This window comes from Carettochelys insculpta, chromosome 22, assembly GCF_033958435.1.
Source record: "Carettochelys insculpta isolate YL-2023 chromosome 22, ASM3395843v1, whole genome shotgun sequence".
Taxonomy (NCBI): domain Eukaryota; kingdom Metazoa; phylum Chordata; order Testudines; family Carettochelyidae; genus Carettochelys; species Carettochelys insculpta.
This window is the reverse complement of record NC_134158.1, coordinates 10,801,425-10,820,104: the sequence shown is the minus strand read 5'-3', so window position 1 is coordinate 10,820,104 and position 18,680 is coordinate 10,801,425. Positions and strand designations below refer to the sequence as shown.

Here is an 18,680-nt window from a genome sequence, read left to right as displayed (position 1 = left end):
GGAAGACGCCTCGTTCTGCTGTTCCAGCTGCTGCTCGTTGTCTCACTTCATCACTTGGGAGTTTGGGGGCCCCAGAGCCTGTTTCCAGCCCGATTCCTTTGTCCCTCTTGTCTGAGTCTCCCCCGTCCCTTGCTTGGCCTGCTCATGGCCCGGCGTAGGCTGCTGCTACATGACTGTGTGTTCCTTGGTGCATCTCCCACCCGGAGCCACGCCTCCATTTGTCCGTCTGTCCGTCTGGCTGTCCAGCCATCCATTCCCCTCACGTAGCCACACCTTCATTGGTCCACACATCCATCCCCTGCATGGAACCACACCCCTATTGGCCCGTCCGTCTGTCCCTCCATCCATCCATCCACCCGTCCGTCCATCCATCCCCCACATGGAGCCACACCCCTATTGGCCCGTCCATCTGTCTCTCCATCCATCCACCCGTCTGTCCATCCATCCCCCACATGGAACCACACCCCTATTGGCCTGTCCGTCTATCCCTCCATCCATCCATCCACCCGTCCGTCCATCCATCCCCCGCATGGAGCCACACCCCCATTGGCCTGTCCGTCTGTCCCTCCATCCACCCGTCCGTCCATCCATCCCCGCATGGAGCCACACCCCCATTGGCCTGTCCGTCTGTCCCTCCATCCACCCGTCCATCCGTCCGTCCATCCCCCGCATGGAGCCACACCCCCATTGGCCTGTCCGTCTGTCCCTCCATCCATCCACCCGTCCATCCATCCCCCGCGTGGAGCCACACCCCCATTGGCCTGTCCGTCTGTCCCTCCATCCATCCACCCATCCATCCATCCCTCGCGTGGAGCCACACCTCTGTCGGTTGATCCCTGGGTCTATCTCTCCGTCCAACCATTCACGCCCTGCTTGTAGCCACCCCAGTGTTAGTCCAGCCTTTCAGCCCCCTACCCACGATACCCTGTGGGTTGCCAGCCCCATCTCTGCTGTGTGCTCCCTTGTGGCCCCTCCCAGCCTGCAGTTAACCCTTCGCTCCTGAGGGGTCACTGGGTACAGGGGGGTTGGGGGCTCACGTGGCTCCCCCGGCTCTCTCTGGGTTTGTTCCTGGAGGGACTCAGCAAGTGGCCGCCCTCCCTGCATCTCCGTTCCAGCCGCGGCGCCGCAGGAGGAGGGGACGGGGACGGGGACGGGGACGCGGCTGCGCCTGGGGCAGCTCTCAGCCGACAAGATTGCCCACGACTCCCTTGACCTCTCCTGGGGCGTGGAGGAGGGGACCTTCGACTCCTTCATCCTCCAGTACCGGGACGCGGACGGCACCGCCCAGGCGCTGCCCGTGGCCGGCGTCCTGCGCTCCCTCCACCTCCACGACCTGGCGCCCACCCGCCGGTACAAGTTCAACCTCTACGGCGTGTCCGGCCGCAAGCGCCTCGGGCCCGTTTCTGCCGAGGCCGTCACAGGTCAGCGCTGGCCCCTAGGCGCCTCGCTCCCCCTGGCTGCTCTGATTGCCGCTCGCCGCGCCAGCCTGGCCTCCTCCTTCCCGGCCTCCAGCGCCTAGTTCTCTCCCTCCTCCCGGTGCCCGTCTCTGCCGCCAGCCCTCCACCACGCCGGGCTGGGCCCCTGCTGCTGTCCGTGTCCTCCTCAGCCCGGCCTCTGCTTCCGGCTGGCTGGTTCCTCTCTTCTGGCCGCCCCGTTTCGTCCTCTCTGGGCCTGGCCTGTGGGACTCGGTGCATTTGCCCCTTCCCAGGGCCTGTCTGCTCCTCCATCCTCCTCCTCTGCTGCCTCTGGCCACTCACGCCAGCTTCCCCCGTCCTTCCCTCCCCGCTGCTACTTCAGCGGCTACCCGCCCTTCGTCCCATCCCGTCCCACAGTCCTCCTTGTCCCCCCACCTCAGCTGACCTCCCTCACCCCACTGCCAGGAGTCTCTCTGCTCCTTTCCCTGCTGCTGTTTACTGGTATTCCAGACAGAGACCCACCTGCCATCACCCCCTCTCTCTGTTCCAGCCGCAGCACCCCAGGAGGAGGAACCCACCGCCCAGCCCAGCGTGGGGGAGCTCTCGGCCTCCGACATCACCCACGACTCCGCCCGGCTCTCCTGGACCGTGGAGGAGGGGACCTTCGACTCCTTCCTCCTGCAGTACAAGGACGCGGAAGGAAAACCCCAGGAGCTGCCTATGGATGGGGGATCCCGCACGGTGACCGTCACCAGCCTGGCGCCTTCCTGCAGATACAAGTTCAACCTGTACGGCGTGTCTGGCCGCAAGCGCCTGGGGCCCGTCTCCACCGACGCCGTCACAGGTCAGCGGCTGCTCCCTGGGCACTGGCCCCTTTCCTGTCATTGTCCTTGTTCTGTGCAGGGTGGTGGGGATAGTGGCCACTGGGCTAGAAACCACCCGAAAAAAGACTTTCAAGCCACCAGCCTCCATTAGACTATGAGTCATTTCAGGTCTATAGAGAAGAGAGTGGATGGACAGATGGATGGATGGAAGGAAGGGTGGGAAGGTGTGGAGTGCATGTACGTATGGATGGGTGGTGGAAAGCCAGATGGATGAGCGGGTGCTTACAGAGATGGACAGATGGACGGACGGTGAGTGGGCTGGTGAGCAGGTGCATACAGGGATGACGGATGGCTGGGAGGATGGACAGATGGACGAACGGTGAGTGGGCTGGTGAGCAGGTGCATACGGGGATGACGGATGGCTGGGAGGATGGACAGATGGACGGACGGTGAGTGGGCTGGTGAGCGGGGCCGTACAGGGACGGCTGCTGGGCGTACGTTGGCTGGGACACCTGGCGCAGTGTTTGGGGATGGAGGGATGGCTGTAGTGACGGACGGGTGGCAGTGGGGACCTCGCCAAGCATGTTGGTGTCTTGGGTTCGCCCCCTTTGCTCTCTCGCTTGTTCTCCCGTCCCAGCTCAGCTCTCACCCAGTTTGTGCCGGGTGCTCTGAGCCGACCCCTCCACAGAGGCGAGATGGCCATAGGGTACCCAGAAATGCAGGAATCCATTAGCAGACGGGCCCCGTCCATCTGTCTGTCCCCAGCTCTCCTTCCTACCAGCAGGATCTGGCTGTGTCCTGGGGCTGAGCTCTGGGGCTCTGTGCCCCCCACCCCCCGGCCTCTGCAACTAAGTTTCTCTGCAGATCCCCAGTGGCTGTGAATAACTCAGCCCCTGCAAAGCACCCGGTGAGCTCCTCACCCCACACCCCGTCTGCACCCCTCACCCCTCTCTCCCTGTTCTAGCTGCGGAGCCAAGGAAGGAGGAAACCACCACCCAGCCCAGACTAGGGGAGCTCTCGGCCTCCGACACCACCCACGACTCCGCCCGGCTCTCCTGGACCGTGGAGGAGGGGACCTTCGACTCCTTCCTCCTGCAGTACAAGGACGCGGAGGGCAAACCCCAGGCGCTGCCCGTGGACGGGGGATCCCGCACGGTGACCGTCACCAGCCTGGCGCCTTCCCGCAGATACAAGTTCAACCTGTACGGCGTGTCCGGCCGCAAGCGCCTGGGGCCCGTCTCCACCGACGCCGTCACAGGTCAGCGGCTGCTCCCGGGTACTGGCCCCTTCCCCTCCTGCCCCCTTTGCTCCGCAGTGTGACAGGGACAGCAGCCAATGGGCAAGATTCATCCCAGGAAGATGCATCTGAGCCTCAGGCATCCCTGGGCCTGACAACTGCTTATTCACAAGAGGGAGTACGGGGTGGCGGTGTCTGGTGGGCATGTGTGGATGACAGGATGGAGTCGAGTGGATGGAGGGTGCATGAGGGGGTGGATGGATGGATGGATGGGGTGTGTGGATGGATGGACAGAGGGACGGCAGGGGCGTGAGGGCGGACGGCTGGCTGGCATATGTGGACTGATGGACGGTGGACGCATGAGGACAGACAGACATCCACGTTGGGAATGGGACGGGAGCTCAGATGGCTGGAGGGAAGGACGGATGGGCCCAGAAGGTGGGGGCCGCGTGCAGGAGGAAGGGACGGACGGAGGGTGCGCAGACGGCGACGGATGGACATTGAACGTGCTGGCAGGCTGTTGGATATGAAGAACACATAATGGGCCTGCCTGGGAGTCATTCCGTGGAAGCTGGGGGCTTTGGTTCACCCCCTTCTCTAGCTCTCGTTTGTTCTTCCTTCTCAGTCTCTCCTCCTGTCCCAGCTCAGCTCTCACCCAGGTTTGTGCCAGTCCCGAGGGGCCGACCCCGCCACAGAGCTGGCATTGCCCAAGGGGAGCAGGCAACGCAGGAGCCTCTTTCAAAAGTGCCTCGTCTGTCTCTCTGTCCCACACTGTCCTTCCCGGCAGCAGGCTCCAGCTGTGTCCTGGGGCTGGTCCCTGGGGCTCCCTGCACTGTCTGCTGCACATCCCCTCTGCAGATCCCCTCTGGCTGGGAACAACCTGGCCCCACAAGGACCCAGCGAGCCACCCATCAGCCCAGCTGCACCCCCTCACCCCTCTCTCTCTGTTCCAGCTGGGGAGCCAAAGGAGGAACCCACCGCCCAGCCCAGACTAGGGGAGCTCTCGGCCTCCAACACCACCCATGACTCTGCCCGGCTCTCCTGGACCGTGGAGGAGGGGACCTTCGACTCCTTCCTCCTGCAGTACAAGGACGCGGAGGGCAAACCCCAGGCGCTGCCCGTGGCCGGGGGATCCCGCACGGTGACCGTCACCAGCCTGGCGCCTTCCCGCAGATACAAGTTCAACCTGTACGGCGTGTCCGGCCGCAAGCGCCTCGGGCCCGTCTCTGCCGACACCGTCACAGGTCAGCGGCTGTTCCTGGGCACCGGCCCCTTCCCCTCCTGCCCCCTTTGCTCTGCAGTGAAGTGGGAAAAACTGTCTGCTAGACATAATCCTCCTGGGAGGGCAGTTCCCAGATCCAGTCACTACGAGTCATCTGCCAACCACTCAACCCACAGAGGCCCATGGATGGGTCAGTGGATGTGGCGCGGACTGCAGGAATGAGTGGATGTGTGTGGAATCAATGAGTGAATGAAATTTTTTCAATGAATGAATGAATTTTTTTGCAATGACAATTCTTTTAATGAATGGATTTTGCGATGAATGAATGAGTGACTTTTTTCAATGAATTCTTATAGTGAATGATTTTTTAATGAATGAATGAATTTCCAAATAAGTCAATGAATGAAATTTTTTCAATGGTTGAGTTTTCCAATGAATGAATGAATGGAGATGCGGTTGATAGAGCTCCATGAATGGGTGAGGATTGGGGGGATGGGTAGAGAGCAATGGGAAAGGACAAGGGTCTGGACAATTAATGGAGGGTGACGGTCGTGGATGGACAGAGATGAAATGGGTGTGTAGGAGGATGTGTAGATAGCTGGAAGGAAGGCTGCTTATGAGGTGGGCTGGAGAAATGGTTGGGGGTGTCTGGGTGCCACTGGGGATCCTTCCATTGATGGTGAGCTTCGTTCACTTCTTCTCTTTCTCCCTCAGTTGTTCTCACTTCTCTCTCTCCTCCTACCCCAGCTCAGCTCGCATGTTTGTCCCGGTCGTGCTGGAACAATCCCCCCAAGAGTGGGGCTGGCCTGGGGGAACGTGCGAATGTGAGGTCCTTCTAAAGACATGCCCAGTCCATCTGTCTGTCCCCACGTCGTCTTCCCAGCTCAAGGATACAGTTGTGTCCTGGGGCCGGTCCCTGGGGCTCCCTGAACGCTCCACCCCCGCCCCCACGGCCAGTGCTCTCTGCAGGTCCCCTCTGCCGAGGGACAGCCCGGCCCACCAAGGAACCAGTGAGCTGCCTCCCACCCCGGCTGCGCGCTTCACCCCCTCTCTGTTCCAGCCGCAGCCCCACGGGAGCAGGAACCCACCGCCCAGCCCAGCCTGGGGGAGCTCTCGGCCTCCGACGTCACCCACGACTCCATCCGGCTCTCCTGGACCGTGGAGGAGGGGACCTTCGACTCCTTCCTCCTGCAGTACAAGGACGCGGAGGGCAAACCCCAGGCGCTGCCCGTTGACGGGGGATCCCGCACGGTGACCGTCACCAGCCTGGCGCCTTCCCGCAGATACAAGTTCAACCTGTACGGCGTGTCCGGCCGCAAGCGCCTGGGGCCCGTCTCCACCGACGCCGTCACAGGTCAGCGGCTGCTCCCGGGTACCGGCCCCTTCCCCTCCTGCCCCCTTTGCTTCGCAGCGCTATGGGGACAGGCGCCGCTAGCTGGGACCTGCATGGGAAGACACTTCTGTAAAATGACGGGGTTTCTGTGTACAGCTGAGGGAACCAACAAAGGGAATATTTGCTTAGATCCAGGCCACTTACAGCCCAGGCTGGGATTTCCTTCTCACTAAGGCAAATCCAACCAGCCACAAAAGCATCTCTGCCAGCCCAGCCAGCCAGAAGCCACACAAGCAAACCCACAGACTTTCCAGCTGTCTCCAAAGGCCACACCAACAGCCCCCTACTCCGGTGAGGGCTCTTCAAACCTATTTCACCAACTCCCCGCAGATTCCTCTGGGTCCCAAAGGGTCCCGACCAATCCCAGGTCGATATATACTTGGACGTGACCCAAAGCCCCACCCCAGGCCAATCCTTCAGAATCTAAAAGCTAAAGTTTTATAAACAAGGAAAATAGGGGGTAAGAGGGAAAACTTGTTAAAGCGACACTCTACCTACATCAGTCACAGCTGCCGGTGCAGCCCGCGGTGGTCTGTGCTGATTCTTGAAAGTCTTTCAAAGTCCAGCCCTTAAGGGGTGTGATTCCGTAGGTGCTGGAGCCTTGAACTCTGGAACCAAGAGGGGCTTTGCCAGGGTCATCTCATGGTTTTCCGTGAGGAGGGGAAAATCCCTTTCTTCTTCCCCTAGGCCCTCGAGGCCCCGGCTCATCTGAGCCAGGCAAGCCAGGGTGGCCACGGGCCATTGGTCGCTGGTTTTGCCAGGCCGGCCCCGTCCATTTACATGGCTGCTGGAGTGGGCGCCTGGGCGTCGAATCGTCTCCTCAGCCCAGGTCTCCTGGCCAGCGGGCTGCCTTCCGTGGACACGTCCCACGTTCCTGAGACGTGGGTTCGGCGTCTGAGCCTTTGTTTTCAGTCCGTCGCCCGGCTGGGACGGGGATCCCACCTCCCGTTGTGCCAGGCCCAACCAGCCAACGTTTCTAACACAGCGTCAGAGCCAATCTCTGGAGCCGCCCGCTCACACGGCCCAGACACCTGCGTACCCTAGACAGACTCAGGGCATCCCCAGCTTTCCGTAGCCCCCCGGGACCCCCGTCCCCCAGCACAGGACTTGCTGCCCCTGTGTACAAAGGTGACAGATACTTTCCACATTCCATTTAAAAATTCCTGGGCCGGTCCCTGGGGCTCCCTGAACGCACCACCCCGGCCCCCAGTGCTCTCTGCAGGTCCCCTCTGCCTAGGCACAGCCCGGCCCACCAAGGAACCAGTGAGCTGCCTCCCACCCCGGCCGCGCGCTTCACCCCCCTCTGTTCCAGCCGCAGCCCCACGGCAGCAGGAACCCACCGCCCAGCCCAGCTTGGGGGAGCTCTCGGCCTCCGACGTCACCGACTCCTCCATCCGGCTCTCCTGGTCCGTCCTGGCCGGGGACTTCGACTCCTTCCTCCTGCAGTACAAGGACGCGGAGGGCAAACCCCAGGCGCTGCCCGTGGCCGGGGGATCCCGCACGGTGACCGTCACCAGCCTGGCGCCTTCCCGCAGATACAAGTTCAACCTGTACGGCGTGTCCGGCCACAAGCGCCTGGGGCCCGTCTCCGCCGACGCCGTCACAGGTCAGCGGCTGCTCCCGGGTACCGGCCCCTTCCCCTCCTGCCCCCTTTGCTCCGCAGTGGGAGGAAGCAGCAGCCATTAAGCTGGACCTTCCTAGGATACAACCCCGCCAGCTCATGTGCCGGCCGTTCAGCAGAAGCCGAGTCTGGCAGGCGGCCAGGTGCGTGGGTCCAGCAGATGGAAAACACAGGCTGCAGCTGTGTGCGGGGTTGGGACGGACGGACAGGCAGGGCTCAGGTGGACACACGGACGGCTGGACAGGGATTGGGCTGGGTGACGGGCAGGCGGACGGGGAGGCAGCCGGCTGGAGCGGTGACTGGTGGCAGGTGGGGATGGCTGGGTTTTATATCCTGGGCTGGGTGGTTTGGGGTTTGTGTCCTTGGGGGAGCCGGTGGCCAGGCGGCAGTGCCGGGGCTGCAGCTGGCAGCACGGAGGGAGGGGGCCAGGTGTGTGTGTGTGTGGACGCTGCTGGTGGGCCGGCTGTGCTGGGCGCTGGCTGGGGGCCAGTGGGGATCATTCCCCTCACATTGGTGTATCCCAGGTTTGTTTTCCCTCCGGCCCAGCCCAGCCTCTTACCTACATTCCTATAGGGCAACCCCCCCTGGCCAAGGAGATTAACCCTTTTACTCCCAGGCTGCTGGCGAACCCTCACGATCATGACACCAGCGCGGCCCAGCACTCACCGGGCTGGGCTTGTGCCGGGCACTCTGGGCTGACCTTCCCTACGGAGGTGGCTGGCTGCAGGGAGCCCAGGATGTGGGCTTCTCTTTGCAGACGTTTCCTGTCCCTCTGTCTGTCCGCAGCTGTGTCCTGGGGCCGGTCCCTGGGGCTCCCTGCACCCCCCTCAGCTAATCCTCTCTGCGGGGCCCCTCTGGCTGGGAATAATTTGCTCCCCCCAGCACTCAGTGAGCTGCCCCCACCCCAGCCACACCCCACACCCCCTCTCTGTTCCAGCCACGGCACTGCGGAAGGAGGAACCCACCGCCCAGCCCAGCCTTGGGGAGCTCTCGGCCTCCGACGTCACCGACTCCTCCGTCCGGCTCTCCTGGACCGTGGAGGAGGGGACCTTCGACTCCTTTCTCCTGCAGTACAAGGACGCGGAGGGCAAACCCCAGGCGCTGCCCGTGGCCGGGGGATCCCGCACGGTGACCGTCACCAGCCTGGCGCCTTCCCGCAGATACAAGTTCAACCTGTACGGCGTGTCCGGCCGCAAGCGCCTCGGGCCCGTCTCCGCCGACGCCGTCACAGGTCAGTGGCTGCTCCCGGGTACCGGCTCCTTCCCCTCCCGCCCCCTTTACTTCGCAGTGGGTGGGAACAGCAGCCGCCAGCTGGCGCCTTCCTGGTAAGATGGGTCCCAGACTCTGACCTCCCCGACCGCTCTGCAGCCCATTCAGCAGCCACAGCGCTGGGATGGGCCGGGTGGGTAGGTGTGGCTGGAGCCGGCTGGAGGAATAGCAGGATGGCTGGCAGTGCGGATGGGAAGGGATGGACCGAGGCTGGGTAGCCGGTCGCCAGCTAGCTGTCAATGGCGATGGATTTTGTTGGCTCGTGATGAGGATGGTCACGGCCAGACGGCTGAATGGACGCGGATGAGGCTAGGTGGGTAAATGGGTGTGACGGACGGACAGACGGACAGATGGCTGAATGGACGCAGATGAGGCCAGGTGAATACCTGGGTGTGACGGCCGGACAGATGGACAGACAGCTGAATGTACGCGGATGAGGCCAGGTGGATACCTGGGTGTGACGGCTGGACAGATGGACAGACGGCCGGACAGATGGCTGAATGGACGCGGATGAGGCCAGGTGCATACCTGGGTGTGACAGACAGACAGACGGCCGGACAGACAGCTGAATGGATGTGGATGAGGCCAGGTGGATACCTGGGTGTGACGGCTGGACAGATGGACAGACAGTCGGACAGATGGCTGAATGGACGCGGATGAGGCCAGGTGGATACCTGGGTGTGACGGCTGGACAGATGGACAGACGGCCGGACAGATGGCTGAATGGACGCGGATGAGGCCAGGTGAATACCTGGGTGTGACGGCCGGACAGACGGCTGAATGGACGCGGATGAGGCCAGGTGAATACCTGGGTGTGACGGCCGGACAGACGGCTGAATGGACGCGGATGAGGCCAGGTGAATACCTGGGTGTGACGGCCGGACAGACGGCTGAATGGACGCGGATGAGGCCAGGTGGATACCTGGGTGTGACGGCCGGACAGACGGCTGAATGGACGCGGATGAGGCCAGGTGGATACCTGGGTGTGACGGCCGGACAGACGGCTGAATGGACGTGGATGAGGCCAGGTGAATACCTGGGTGTGACGGCCGGACAGACGGCTGAATGGACGCGGATGAGGCCAGGTGGATACCTGGGTGTGACGGCTGGACAGATGGACAGACGGCCGGACAGATGGCTGAATGGACGCGGATGAGGCCAGGTGAATACCTGGGTGTGACGGCCGGACAGACGGCTGAATGGACGCGGATGAGGCCAGGTGGATACCTGGGTGTGACGGCTGGACAGACAGCTGAATGGACGCGGATGAGGCCAGGTGGATACCTGGGTGTGACGGCTGGACAGATGGACAGACGGCCGGACAGATGGCTGAATGGACGCGGATGAGGCCAGGTGAATACCTGGGTGTGACGGCCGGACAGACGGCTGAATGGACGTGGATGAGGCCAGGTGGATACCTGGGTGTGACGGCCGGACAGACGGCTGAATGGACGTGGATGAGGCCAGGTGGATACCTGGGTGTGACGGCCGGACAGACGGCTGAATGGACGCGGATGAGGCCAGGTGGATACCTGGGTGTGACGGCCGGACAGACGGCTGAATGGACGCGGATGAGGCCAGGTGGATACCTGGGTGTGACGGCCGGACAGACGGCTGAATGGACGCGGATGAGGCCAGGTGGATACCTGGGTGTGACGGCCGGACAGACGGCTGAATGGACGCGGATGAGGCCAGGTGGATACCTGGGTGTGACGGTCGGGTGGGTGGGTAACCAGCAGCCTGGCCGAGGATGGCCGGGGTGGATGGTCCCGTGTTCCTAGCAGGGTTTCCAGCCGGCGTCCAGGAGCCATGGGGACGTCGCGCAGAGTCCAGGGGCCCTTGGACACCAGCCCCTCGTGGTGGCAGAAAGAGCGCGTGCCCCACACCCGAGCAACGCTCATGGGCGCCCCTGGAGCTGCAGTCTCGTCCCGCAGCCGGGGCGCCGCCGTGCGCTGGGCCTGACCTCCCGTCGGCGGAGCTCTCACCCGCGTTTGACTCTTGCCCACCCGAGAACGGGCAGGCGGCGGCACACGGGAAGGGCGAGAAAATGATCGACACCGGCTGGTGCTTCCCCAGGCCGGTGGGGGGGCGAGGGGGCCGCTCAGTCACAGGCTCACGCGGGACCTGGCCACGGCCTTGCACGCTGGCGCCCGGGGTGACATCTGTGCAGCTCCATCAACACGTCTCCGCTTGGCCGGGGCTCCCCACAAGCGCGGCCCCAGGTCCAGCCAGCCAGGCCCCTCCCGCCTCTGGCCAGCTCCCGGGCAAGAAGAGGCCTCGCCTGGCTGCCCGGGTTAGGGGCCAGGGAGGCCCATTGCGTACGTGTGAGGTCGTCCCAGGGAAGCCCCCCGGCCGCTGCGCACTGAGGCACCCGCCTGGTGTCACTACAGGCCACCAGGGAACACACGTGACCCAACCGGGGCAGTGGACCCCCCCCGCCACGTTCTCGACGCAGGCACAGAGCGCTGGGGACCAGGACAAGGGGCCCGAGACCTCCCGTCATGATCTGCTTGGGCGGCACTTCGGACCCCGCGCCCCCGGCTGGCGGGAGAGGCCACTGCCGCTCGGGAGCCGTTTCACACGCGTCCTCCCCTGCACCCCTGAGCACCAGCCCCGCGGCCGAGGCGCTGCCGGGCCCCAGTGCGTGTGGGCGCAAAGGGGAGCTCCTGGCCGTGGTCCCCCAAAACATCATTCGCACGGCGCCCGCTGGAAAAGCAGCAGCGGGGCCGTGCGGTCTCCGGAGCTCTGACCTGGAGACTCTGGCTCTTGGCCACAAGAGGCGAGTACGAAACCCGCCCGACGGGCCAGCGAGGGCGCTGGGCGGGAGCCTCCGCCCCAGTTCCCAAAGCCGGGTCCCCGGCAGGCAGTAGCGGGGCGCTGGCCCCACAGCCACCTCTGCTTGCTGGCGTGCTGTGGCGGACGGTGCAGCAGCTCGGTCTGGCCCCCCGAGGAGGCTGCTCGCGTGCCCTGGGAAGGGGCTGGGCACAGCCGGCTCTTCAAACCACTGCAGTGCGGGTTCGCCACCAGGCCACGCTCACAGACTGCACAGTTGCCGCTCGCGGGTGGGAAAACCTCTGAGCCAGGTTTTGCCAGCACCAAACTGCTGAGCCCGACGGCTGAGTGGGGCTGGGAGCAGCTCTCCCGTCACAAGGGGCTGGCTAGGTGCTCTCACCGCCTCAGCCAGGGCCGTGGGGCTCACAGGAGGGGAGGTGCAGCTCACCAAAGTTTACGCCCAAATCCAGTCGACGGCCTCGGGGTTGATTTGGCTGACAGAGGCCAACAGGCTGCTCCGGGGACCCTGCGGACTAACACGCTGACTAGGTCAGGAGCTTCAGTGGGGACGAGCTGGGGAAGTGGGGTGCAGAGCTGGTCCCTGGGGCTCCCTGCACCCGCCCCCAATCCCCTCTACAGAGCCCCTCTGGCTGGGAGTAGCCAGCCCCACAAGGACCTGATGAGTCGCCCCCCAGCCCAGCTGCACCCCTCACCCCCATCTCTGTTCCAGCCACAGCCCCACGGCAGCAGGAACCCACCGCCCAGCCCAGCCTGGGGGAGCTCTCGGCCTCCGACGTCACTGACTCCTCCATCCGGCTCTCCTGGTCCGTCCCGGCCGGGGACTTCGACTCCTTCCTCCTGCAGTACAAGGACGCGGAGGGCAAACCCCAGGCGCTGCCCGTGGCCGGGGGATCCCGCACGGTGACCGTCACCAGCCTGGCGCCTTCCCGCAGATACAAGTTCAACCTGTACGGCGTGTCCGGCCGCAAGCGCCTGGGGCCCGTCTCCGCCGACGCCGTCACAGGTCAGCGGGTGCCTGGGGAGGGTCCCAGCCAGCTCCGTCTCTTCCACCCACTCCAGCCTTCCCCAGGCCCCGCGGGGCTGTGCTGTCGCCCGACGCAGGCGGCCGCGTCTCTGCCCCGGCCCCGGGGAACTCAGGGCTAAAGGGTCTTGCCTCTGCCGGTCTCTGGTTCCCTCTTCCCGCCCTGCCCCGGGGCCGCCGGCCACACGACTCAGAGGTGACACTGCCCGAGCCTGCGCCCGGCGCTGGGAGATGGGGAGCTGCCTCCCGGTCCCCCGCAGGCACTTACCAGCCCTTTGCCCTCCCCGTCTCGCTTCCAGCCGCAGCGCCCCGGGAGGAGCCGACAGGGACGCAGCTGCGCCTGGGGGGGCTCTCGGCCTCCGACGCCACCCACGACTCCGTCGACCTCTCCTGGACCGTGGAGGAGGGGACCTTCGACTCCTTCCTCCTGCAGTACAAGGACGCGGACGGCAACGCCCAGGTGCTGCCCGTGGACGGGGGATCCCGCACGGTGACCGTCACCAGCCTGGCGCCTTCCCGCAGATACAAGTTCAGCCTGTACGGCGTGTCCGGCCGCAAGCGCCTGGGGCCCGTCTCCGCCGACGCCGTCACAGGTCAGCGCCGGGGACCCTCCCCCCACCTGGGAGGTGCAGGACGGGCTGGAAAAGCCCCTCTCATGTCCCCGGGGCCGGGCCAGGTGTCGGGAAATGCCGAGTGACCTGCCGGAACAGCCGGGAAACGAGCCCCTCTGTCGTGCCCCTCCAGTTCCCGCAGCCTCCCCGTGCCCCGGCTCCCTCCTGCTGCTGCCCCCAGCACGCTGTGCTCCCCGTCTCCCGGGCACGGCTCGCCAGGGGAGCTGGGCCACCGCCCGCCTGGGCACAGCGCACCAGGGACGCCGCGTCCAGCGCTGCGGCTCTGCTCTGCCGGCCGGACGCTGCCCTGCTCCGGCCAGTGTTCTGCGCCTCCCGTCCCACGGCCGGGGCTGAGCCGCTCGCGTCTCCCCAGGCCCGACGCAGGAGCCGGAGGCGGAGGGAGGGGCCACGCAGCCCTGGCTGGGGGAGCTCAGCGTCTCCGAGGTCACCAAGGACTCCGTCCGGCTCTCCTGGACCGTCCCGGCCGGGGACTTCGAGTCCTTCCTCCTGCAGTACCGGGACGCGGAGGGCAAACCCCAGGCGCTGCCCGTGGCCGGGGGGTCCCGCTCCCTCGTCGTCTCTGACCTGCTCCCCTCCCACAAGTACAACTTCAACCTGTACGGCCTGTCCGGCCGCCGGCGCCTCGGGCCCGTCTCCACCGACGCCGTCACAGGTCAACGCCAGGCCCGTCCCTGTCCCCGTCCTGCCAGGGCCCAGCTGGGAGCCCGGACGCCTGGGTTCTCTCCCAGCTCGTGGCAGCTGGGGGGTTATGGGCGGGCTGGGAGCCCGGACGCCTGGGTTCTCTCCCACTTCTTGAGGGCTGGGGGGTTATGGGGGGGCTGGGCACCCGGACTCCTGAGTTCTCTCCCACCTCGTGGGGGCTGGGGAATTATGGGGGCTGGGCACCCGGACTCCTGGGTTCTCTCCCAGCTCGTGGCAGCTGGGGAGTTATGGAGTGGGCTGGGAGCCCGGATGCCTGGGTTCTCTCCCACTTCGTGAGGGCTGGGGGGTTATGGGGGGGCTGGGCACCCGGACTCCTGAGTTCTCTCCCACCTCATGGGGGCTGGGAGGATATGGGGGGGGCTGGGACTCCTGGGTGCCCCCCTGGTCCTGCCCCCCTCCATTTCTTCACTCCCCTATGGCCCCACTGCTCCATGCCAAACCCCGCGGGGTCCGCCCGGCTCTTGGCCAGGTGCATGATGGGACAGACTTAGCCCCCTGCCCCCAGGGACAATTAACCCCGTCCTGGCCTGGCCGGCGCTCACACCCCTCTCCCCTGCAGCCTTCCCCGAAGCCTCCAGCCTGCGGCTGGTGCGCCTCGGCCCGCTGCTGGTCTCCGAGGTGACGCCGACCTCGCTGCGGCTGAGCTGGGACGTGTCCCCGGGCGACTTCGACGCCTTCCTCCTGCGGTACCAGGTGGGGGCGGCGCCGGCCCAGGAGCTGCAGGTGCCGGGGGCCCAGCACTCGGCTGTGCTGCGGGGGCTGCAGCCAGGCACCGAGTACGGCCTGGCACTGGCGGGTCTGCGGCAGGGCCAGGAGGTGGCCGACGTCCGCGGGGTGGCGCAGACCAGCAGCCTCGGTAGGGACCCCCGGTGTCCGGACCTGGGACCCCCTGAGTGTGGGCCCTGGGCGTGGTGACCCTGGCACGGCGCCCCCCTGCTTGCCCCCCGCACCCCTCCTCCTTGCATGGCACCCTGGCACGGCGCCCCCCTGCTTGCCCCCCGCACCCCTCCTCCTTGCGTGGCACCCTGGCACGGCGCCCCCCTGCTTGCCCCCCGCACCCCTTCTCCTTGCGTGGCACCCCGGCACGGCGCCCCCCTGCTTGCCCCCCCGCACCCCTCCTCCTTGCATGGCACCCTGGCACGGCACCCCCCTGCTTGCCCCCCGCACCCCTCCTCCTTGTGTGGCACCCCGGCACGGCGCCCCCCTGCTTGCCCCCCGCACCCCTCCTCCTTGTGTGGCGCCCCCTGCTGTCCCTTCCCTGGCACGGCGCTTCCCTCCATCCTTGATGCGAGGGGAGGTTTCAGGGCTGGGGCTGGGTGGGTCGAATCCAGCCCCTCTCAGGCCAGGGCCAAGCTCCCTGGGAAGCATGAGCCGGCTGTGGGGGTGGGAGGGAGAGGCCAGCTGGCCAGGGCAGTGCCTGTGGCTGGCTGACCCCCAGAGCGGTGGTGGGTCGCTGTTGGGGGGGGACAGAGTCGGTGGTGCCCCTGGGAAGAGGCTCTGCTGGAGTGGGTGTGGGATCCCCTGACCCCCCCATCTCCCCAGAGCTCGAGAGCCCCCAAGACCTGCGCTTCAGCGACGTGCGCCAGACCTCAGTGGGGGTCACCTGGGGGCCCCCCCCCACCCGCGTCGACCGCTACAAGGTGTCCTTTCAGCTGACCGACGGGGGTGAGTGGCCCACGGTGCCCCACGGTGCCTGCCCCCCGCCCCATGGAACACCACACAGACCCCCAGAGCCCCCGCTGCCCCATCGCCCCACGGCCCCCCACACTGAGCTCCCAGTGACCCCCTTGTATACTGCTGCCCCCCAGCACCCCCTCAGAGAGCCCAAGCTGCTCCCCCAGAGCCCTGTGGCACCCCAGGGCTCCCCCTGCTGACCTCCAGTGCTCACAGGACCCCCCAACACCTCACAGCATCTGGGAATGCCCCCTGCGGAACCCCCCAAGCAGCCTATAGCCCAGGCCCCTGCCCCACACCCACTGCACAGGAGCCCCAGCTCCGCTCCACCCCCTGCCACTCACTGGCTGACCCACATGTCCCCAGGGGAGCCACAGAGCCAACTGGTGAGGGGCGCCCAGCTGCAGACGACACTGGAGGGGCTGAGCCCCGGGGCCAGCTACGAGGTCAGCGTCATGGCCGTGCGCGGCTTCGAGGAAAGCGAGCCCCTGGTGGGCTACGTCACCACAGGTAAGGCTGGACACTGGGGTCCCCCCACCCCGCCCCAGGACCAGCACCCGACGCCGGGGTCCCCCCACCCCGCTCCAGGGCCAGCACCGGATGCCGGGGTCCCGCCACCCCGCCCTAGGGCCTGCACCCGATGCCGGGGTCCCCTCCCCCGCCCCAGGGCCAGCACCGGACGCCGGGGTCCCCCCACCCCACCCCAGGACCAGCACCCGACGCCGGGGTCCCCCCACCCCACCCCAGGGCCAGCAGTGGATGCCGGGGTCCCCTCCCCCGCCCCAGGGCCAGCACTGGATATCGGGGTCCCCCTCCCCTGCCCCACGGCCAGCACCTTTGTCCCTTCTCCTGAAATCCAAGGTTCCCTCCACTGCCCTGGACGCCGGGGTCCCCTCCCTTCCCTACACCCAGGGCAAGTGCCCCCCGCCGCTGGCTGGCTGCCCCCCTCACGCGCTGTGCTCTCTCCACAGTCCCCAACGGCCCCTCGGACCTGCGCGCCGTGGACATCACCGACACCTCGGCCCTGCTACGCTGGCGCCCACCCCGCGGCCCTGCACACAGCTACGAGCTGAGCTACCGGCCCCCCCAAGGCGAGCACCACCCCTGGTCCTCCCGCTGGCTGGGCCGGGGCACCGGCGCTGGGGCTCTGTTCTGGCCTGGTCCAGGCACCGGCCAACCCCCGCCCCTGTCATGCTGGGAACCTGGGACACTGAGTGCCCCCCCTGCAACCCTCCGTCACACTGGGAACCCCTGGGACACTGAGTGCCCCCCCTGCAACCCTCCGTCACACTGGGAACCCCTGGGACACTGAGTGCCCCCCCTGCAACCCTCCGTCACACTGGGAACCCCTGGGACACTGAGTGCTCCCCCTGCAACCCTCCTGCGACCCCCCATCACACTGGGAACCCCTGGGACACTGAGTGCCCCCCCCCGCAACCCTGCGACCCCCCGTCACACTGGGAACCCCTGGGACACTGAGTGCCCCCCCCGCAACCCTCTGTCACACTGGGAACCCCTGGGACACTGAGTGCCCCCCTGCGACCCCCCATCACACTGGGAAACCCTGGGACACTGAGTGCCCCCCCGCAACCCTGCGAACCCCTGGGACACTGAGTGCCCCCCTGCAACCCCCCGTCACACTGGGAACCCCTGGGACACTGAGTGACCCCCCTGCAACCCTCCTGCGACCCCCCATCACACTGGGAAACCCTGGGACACTGAGTGCCCCCCTGCAACCCCCCTGCGACCCCCCGTCACACTGGGAACCCCTGGGACACTGAGTGCCCCCCCCCCCGCAACCCTGCAACCCCCCGTCACACTGGGAACCCCTGGGACACTGAGTGCCCCCCCTGCAACCCTCCGTCACACTGGGAACCCCTGGGACACTGAGTGCCCCCCCTGCAACCCTCCTGCGACCCCCCATCACACTGGGAACCCCGGGACACTGACTGCCCCCCCCCGCGACCCCCCGTCACACTGGGAACCCGAGTGCCCCCCCCCCTGCAACCCCCCGTCACACTGGGAACCCCTGGGACACTGAGCACCCCCCCCCCCCCCGCACGCAAACCCGTTTCTCAAGCACGGCCATGTGACAAGGGCTGGAAACACCCCCATGGGGTGACTGGGGGCCCCCATCCCCCACCCTGAGCCCACACCTCTGCTCCCAGGCCCGGCAGTGACACTGCAGCTCCCAGGGGACCGGGCCGAGCACCCCCTGTCCGGGCTGCAGCGGGACACCGAGTACCTGGTCAGCCTCCGCGCAGTGCGGGCCGGGGATCACAGCTCCCCAGCCAGCGCCACCTTCAGCACCGGTACGGCTGCGGGGGGTGTTACAGGGCGTGCGTGGGGGGGCAGTGGATGCGGGGCGGGGGGGGGGGCTGTCAGGGGCGGTGTCACCACTTCAGTCTCCCCCGCCCCCAGGACTGGACGCCCCCCGGGACCTGCGAGCCAGCGAAGTCGCCCCCCGCAGCGCCCGGCTCTCCTGGACCCCCCCGCGCGCCCCCCCGGCTGGCTACCTGCTGAGCTACGAGACCCCCTCCGGCCACGCGCAGGTACCAGGGACCCTCAGCCCCTTCCCCTCCCCCCAGCTCTGCCCCCGTAGCCCCTCCCCCAGCTCTGCCCCCCCCCTCACTCCCTGTCCCCCCCAGGCGATCCACCTGGGCTCTGACGCCGCCTCCTACCTGCTCAGCAACCTGACCCCCTCCAGCCGCTACCAGGTCCGGCTACAGGCCATGCGGGGGGGCCAGCCGAGCACCCCCCTCGCCACCTCCTTCAACACTGGTGAGCCGCCCACGCCGGGGGTGGGGCTGGAAGCCCGGACGCCTGGGTTCTCTCCCCAGCTCTTGCGGGGGGCGGGATGGGAACCCGGACGCCTGG

At 66.5% G+C, this 18,680-nt stretch overlaps 1 protein-coding gene across 11 annotated transcripts in view; it reads left to right on the top strand.

Annotated features, from left to right (window-relative positions):
• The window catches only part of TNXB (tenascin XB), a 54,194-nt gene that overhangs the window by 32,489 nt on the left and 3,025 nt on the right, over positions 1-18,680 (top strand). For 8 of the 11 annotated variants that reach the window (XM_075017606.1, XM_075017604.1, XM_075017602.1 and 5 more), the window contains 17 exons: positions 1,116-1,421; positions 1,966-2,259; positions 3,204-3,497; positions 4,430-4,720; positions 5,759-6,052; positions 7,404-7,697; positions 8,650-8,943; positions 12,484-12,777; positions 13,095-13,388; positions 13,780-14,079; positions 14,689-14,985; positions 15,672-15,794; positions 16,170-16,313; positions 16,775-16,894; positions 17,972-18,115; positions 18,225-18,355; positions 18,452-18,584. In XM_075017606.1, the coding sequence (XP_074873707.1) occupies positions 1,116-1,421; positions 1,966-2,259; positions 3,204-3,497; positions 4,430-4,720; positions 5,759-6,052; positions 7,404-7,697; positions 8,650-8,943; positions 12,484-12,777; positions 13,095-13,388; positions 13,780-14,079; positions 14,689-14,985; positions 15,672-15,794; positions 16,170-16,313; positions 16,775-16,894; positions 17,972-18,115; positions 18,225-18,355; positions 18,452-18,584 (4,047 nt within the window). Of the gene's footprint in view, positions 1-1,115; positions 1,422-1,965; positions 2,260-3,203; positions 3,498-4,429; positions 4,721-5,758; positions 6,053-7,403; positions 7,698-8,649; positions 8,944-12,483; positions 12,778-13,094; positions 13,389-13,779; positions 14,080-14,688; positions 14,986-15,671; positions 15,795-16,169; positions 16,314-16,774; positions 16,895-17,971; positions 18,116-18,224; positions 18,356-18,451; positions 18,585-18,680 lie in introns of those variants that run through there. The other 3 variants (XM_075017601.1, XM_075017605.1, XM_075017608.1) reach the window with 3 other exon arrangements.